Here is a 6278-nt window from a genome sequence, read left to right as displayed (position 1 = left end):
TATATATATATATATATATATATATGTATATATGCATACATATATACATGCATACGTATATACATACATAAAAAGAAAGTGGTTAACAGGTGTATATGAATCTATATGCATGTGTGCAGCTGTACGAGCTTGTAAATAAAAGTAGGATTAATTTCAAACTCACCTCGGATGTACCTCTTTTATTGCAATGCTTTCACTGCTCTAAACTACTCTTATTACAAAAATATTCTATTCTAGGTTCTCCGTCGGTTAGGATTGCCCAGCTATATGCGCCTACATGCGCAAACCTGGCTTAGGTTTTTTTGTGAAAGACCTGTACTTGACTCTGCATGTTTTCTCTCTTCATTCCACGTGTGTTGTCCAAAACAAAGGCTTCACTTGAAGGCCATGCTCTCTCGGTTTTACAAATCCATCACTCTGAAGTCTTATTTTTTCTAACTCCCGCCCCAAAAGGATGAAAGCAATTTGAACTCAGAGCACGGACAGACTTAACAAATACAGTGTGGCATTTTACTCCACACTTAACAACTTTACTAATTCGCCATCTTACTACATAAAGAAGCAGCAGGTACTGAAAAGTTCCTGGTTTAAGGGTATTGGGAAAGGCCTGGCTGGAGGCCCAACCTTCTGAGTTCCTTCACAGGGTTTAGGAAAACTGAAGCCCCTTTGCAATAAGTGTGTGAGTCTGACAGGAGAATATGTTGAACAAAATCATAACTGATCCTCCTGTATTTTCTTTTACCCAAAGCCAGGAACTTTTCAGCACACTCTCGTATGTACGTTTGGAAAAATTTAAGTTTTCAACCATGTTATGATATCCATGTCACATATTTGTTGTTTAATTTCATCTAATTTATTTTCCAAACATGTTTGATAAATATATCCTAAGTGACAAGCATGCATACCATTTTCTGTAAATCATTTCGTAATATGAAATGTGGTTCTTTACATTACGTGATATAAGTGCCACGTAATAATACACTAAATTGTGAATATATCTATTGATTCGTGATATTTACAATATTGCATGGCGAAATTGATAGGGGCTTCTTTTCCTCATCTCACACAAATTTTTTTACCATTATTTTATTATAGTATTAGATTATTATACTGTTATTTTGCTTCCCTTCATTACTGTTCTTATTCTATTGTCGTCTCATCATGGTCATCGTCGTCGTCATAATCATCGTCATCGATGTCATCTTCATCAACATCATTTTTTATAATTTTATTCTATAATTTTCATCATCATGATATTCAATGTTGTGATAAAAAAAAAAGGGCACTGATGCCACAAGTAGTCTCTTAAGTTATGTAAATATCATAATTTTTATAGTGACAGTCCACTGTTTGCCTGCAAAGTAACTCATACATAACTGTTTCTGTATTATACTTGCAAAAGGAAATGGTGACACAGTCTAGACGCGTGTTCATTATATTGCATGTATAAGGCGGTGAGCTGGCAGAGTCGTTAGCACGCCGGGCAAAATGCTTAGTGCATTTCGTCCGTCTTTACATTCTAAGTTCAAATTCCGCCGGGGTCGTCTTTGCCTTTCATTCTTTCGGGTTCGATGAAATTAGTACCAGTTACTCACTGAGGTCGATGTAATCGACTAACCCTCTTCTCCAAAATTTCTTGCCTTGTGCCTATAGTAGAAAATATTATATTGTGTGTATACTTGCTACCATATATGGAATATACTTTCATCCAATGCAAGTCGTTCATTATTGAGACGACTAGAATATGAAAGATGCCCCTGCTCCCACATCCGTACACAAGGAAAGAGACTCTCATGAATTCAGTTGAGCATTGTTCATGAGTATTGAAGTCATGTCGTGTGTGTGAGTGAGTGTGAATGAGCATGAGTGAGTGTGTGTGTGTGTGTGTGTGTGTGTGCTCTCTCTCTCTCTCTCTCTCTCTCTCTCTCTCTCTCTCTCTCGATAGAATTGTTTCATGAACTGTGCTGTAGTACTTATGACATTTTATGACAAGTGCAATCAAGCAGTTAACTACGTCTAGTGCCATCATCATGGTCATCGTTGTCGTCATCATCGTCATCATCATCATCATCATCCTCTTTTTCAAAAAGTTTATTGGACTGTAATTGAAAAATTGCAAAGGAAAGAACTTGCCCACGGTTATTTGGAATTTAATCGTAAATTATTTTACAGTGAAACCAGATGATGTATTAAAAATTCCTCGATTCAAAACGTATTATCACTTTGTTATTGATAATTCCATCGCTGTTTTCTCACTCAATCATCAATACCCTACGCATCAATCATCAATACCATACTTCTACCTACTTACCTGGGACGGAAAGTGTCTAGGGTTAGGGTGGAAGGAATTCCACCGGAGATGGATGTGGCCTGGTTAGCAGCCGCTGTCCTACTTGGTAATGAGGATAAGATAGCGGTGCTCCAGGCTAGAAAAACAAAAAGTGTTCATTGGAAGGGTCAGACTCTGAATATGATTATTCAGGGGTCGAACGAGACAGTAGAGGACATGGTGGAGACTATAACGGTGACCGACACGATAATGAGTGTCAGGGTGGAGTACAGAACCCTCGCTGCTTTAAATGTGGTCTGAAGCGTCACATTAGAGCGAAATGCCCTCCACCCACCAAAAAACTGAGCCACCACAAGAGATAGAGCCCCAGGAGGAACCCCAGGAAGAACAAAAGGAATAAACAATCTTACCAATGGTGGTGGAAGAAGAAAAGGCAGAGAAAGAATGGGAGACCACAAGGAAAAGAAAAAGGTGAAAGAGGAAGAAATGGAGTCCAATACACACAGAACCCCACCCCACAATTACCTAATGCCCACCTACACCTTCTTCGTCTCAACCCTCTCTCTGCATGCACTAAACCTTCCCACTCCCCTCCAACACAAAATCAGAAAAGAAAAGCATAAACACACAGGAACCCACAAATTTCCCTTCCAACTGGTTGTTTTGCGTCTGTATTGTATGAGGAAGCAGAAGATGAACTGGTTAAAAAGGTGGTGAAATGGAAGGATACAGTGTTTGTTGGGGTGGATGATGAGACGAGTATTGGCGGGCGCCATACATGCATACGAATAACAGAAGAACAGAAAAATGAAATTGAAAGATGGAGAATACGAGGTTTGGAAAGTGGAGCACGATAAGAAAGGATTACCAGACAATATAGAATATGAGGAACTCAAAAAGAATACGGACTTGATATAATGGAATATAGGGGAAAAAGGAAGTAAGTGGTGGTGCTTGGTGGGGCAAGTAGCGTCATTTTCATTTCTCATTTTCAATTATCATTGTACCATACATTTTTTATTTTTTTCATTTGTTTTTTGTCTCCACATGTCTTTTATAGTCCCTCTTCGTTGGCAATAAAAAATCCCATTATTTCCTTCTAGTATACTTGTAAGCAAAACCCAAAGTTCACGGTTCATGGTTAGAACTGGCGGTTTAGTACTACATTGGTACAAACATACGTACGCACTTAGTTACTTGCATACATACTTATATACATACACCTTTACTGATTATAACCATAATTTGGTTCACTTGAAAAGCAAGAGAAATAACAGCAATAACAACAAAAGAAACAACAGTAACAACAGTGGCAATAACAACAATGATAGAAGTAATAATAACAACAACAGGAAAACGTTGGGTTTCATCAGTAATTTTCTTATAAATAAAAGTGTTTTGAACACTATTGGCATACCCGGTAAAAATAGTGGACATTACGTAGGTTCTGAGTGCAGTTGGACGAATATTCCTCCAGATATTGAGCAGTAATGTTGAGTGTTAAATTAATTTCGGGGACTTCCTCTGAATCCATTTTTGTTTCTGCTTAACAGAGCTTCATAACTGTATCAGCTGTTCTGAAAGATTAAAAACATTTATGAAACAGATGCGACACACACACACACACACACACACACACACACACACACACACACACACACACACACACACACACACACACACACACACACACACACATTAAAAACAGCAATAACTGTAACAGTTATTAACAATAACAGAAATCGCAGACCTTGTGCTAAAATTATAAACAATAATGATCGTTTATAATTTTGGCATAAGGCCGACGATTTTATGGGGAGAGGATTAGTTGATTATATTGACTTCGGTATTTCACTGGTACTTTATATTGTCAATCCTAAAAGAATGAAAATTGACCTCAGTTGAATTTTAACTCGGAATGTAAGGAGCCGAAATTAAATGCTTTTAAACATTTTATCCGATCCTCTGACAATTCTACAGATCTGCACTAATGTGAATGCCGTAAGCTAGCACAAGAGGAATATAAGTGCAGGTACTATTGTCAGTTAAAGAGTACTTTGTGATGTTAACCGAATGTGATTATCCAAAGTGACAGAAAAGTGGTATGAATACAAGCCAGAGGCTGTAATGGTAAATTACAATTACAGGATTTATGGTGTTTCTTCATAAAGACTGATAACACCTCTAAAGCAAGGAAACTAGGTATGATTGTAGAGGACAAAAAATAGTCTATGTCTGATCATAATCTCTACAATACCACATGATCATAGAGAGACGAAGAGAGTGTGCAAGACAAATGTGGCAATTGTTCCTGTGGTAACTGGTGCGACAGCCTAACTTTTATCTAAGTAGCTGAAGTATACTAAAATTGAGACACACATTGTCGATTTGTAGAAAAGTGCCATCTTGTGTTCTGCATGAATCCTAAGAAAGATTCTGAAGATTTGAAGAAACTAGATGTTGTCAAACTTCAACATAATACCTCTGCTAACTAAAAGTAGCATGCAAAAGATTCATAATATCTTTTTATTTTCTTTTATCAGCACAAGGCCTGACATTTTGAGCGGGTGCTAATCGATTAAATCAGTCCTAGTACTCAACTGGTACCCATTTTATCGACCCTGAAAGAATAAAGGCAAATTCAACCTCGTCGTAATTTTGAACGCATAACATAAAAATAGAGGAAATTCCGCCGAACACTTTGTCCGGCATGCTGACCATTCTGCCAGCTCACCGCCTTATAAATCAACATAAAATGTCGAAACTCGGTATCGAACCAATGACTTAACAACAACAACAGCAACGATATCAGTAGCAGCAGCAGCAGCAGCAGCAGCAGCAACAACAACAGCAACAATGGACTCTCCTGTCGAAAACGGCGTATTAGTGCTCAGCTCTTGCCGAAAGACCTGCACAAATGATTTTGTTTATAGTGATCAGATGTATGTGCTGTATTTTAGCTCACCCCCTCAATCAAATCGACTTTGCCCGAACGGGTGCACGGTGTGCCATGCGTAAGTTGTCGAGGTGATCGTAGAGCGAGGTGAGATGAAGTGTTTTGCTCAAGAACGCAACGCACGACCCGGTCTATGAATTGAAACCACGATCTCACAATGGGCATGCGTTCTCACAACACTAACCCCTAGGCCATCCGTCCTCACAACACCAGCAACAAAAACGATAATAATAATAATAATAATAATAATAATAATAATAATAATAATAATAATAATAAAAATAATAAGTACAAAAAAGCTGATAAATATCAAAAAGAAGTCATAATAACAACTATGAAGAGGAAAAAAACATCAAAAGCTGTAGAACAACTGCAATCCAAACTAAAACTGGAACAGCAACGAATCATGATAAAACGATGGCAAGAAAAGCCCCTCCATGGCAAATATTGGGTTAAGCTAAACAGAAAAGAAATAGTCAAAGCAAAATCCCAACAATGGCTGAGAAGCTCAGGACTCAAAGCAGTGTTTTTAATTGCAGCATCAGAAATCACCAAAAACATAATGAAAAGAAACACGAGTAACTGCAGAATATGTGGCGATGGAGAAGAAACAATAAACCATATTGTCTCTGGCTGCTCAGTCCTGGCTAAGAAGGAATATATTCAGACACAACAGAATTGGGACCTATAAATACTGGAAGCTATGCCAATACTGTGGAATAACAACAGAATAAAAATAGTATAGGTACACGCCAGAAAAGGTTACAGAAAATGAGAAAGCTCTGGGATATGTCAACACACGCAGATAGAGAAATTAAGGCCAACATGCCGGATATAATTGTCAGAGATCACCAAGAAAAAAAACACGCTTTCTAAGCGATGTATCAATGCCAGGAAATGACAATATTTCTCTAAAAGAAACGGAGAAACTTTCAAAATACAAAGATCTGGAAATAGAGGTAACTCGAAAGTGGAACCTAAAGACAGAAACAATTCTTATCATAGTGGGTGCATTAGGTATGATATATATAT

General features: G+C 37.8%; 1 protein-coding gene across 4 annotated transcripts in view; it reads right to left on the bottom strand.

Moving 5' to 3' along the window:
• Positions 1 to 6278, bottom strand: part of LOC106868179 (cardioacceleratory peptide receptor) — a 68301-nt gene that overhangs the window by 58166 nt on the left and 3857 nt on the right. For all 4 annotated transcript variants that reach the window (XR_008267190.1, XR_008267189.1, XR_008267191.1 and 1 more), the window contains exon 3: positions 3708 to 3867. Coding sequence is in view for 1 of the 4 variants with exons in the window: in XM_052978516.1 (XP_052834476.1) it covers positions 3708 to 3824 (117 nt within the window). In the remaining 3 variants the exon portion in view is untranslated. The remainder of the gene's footprint in view (positions 1 to 3707; positions 3868 to 6278) is intronic.

Source organism: Octopus bimaculoides, chromosome 2 (genome assembly GCF_001194135.2).
Source record: "Octopus bimaculoides isolate UCB-OBI-ISO-001 chromosome 2, ASM119413v2, whole genome shotgun sequence".
NCBI classification, from domain to species: Eukaryota; Metazoa; Mollusca; class Cephalopoda; order Octopoda; family Octopodidae; genus Octopus; species Octopus bimaculoides.
Note: the sequence above shows the minus strand (reverse complement) of the source record. Positions and strands in the feature narration are given on the sequence as shown.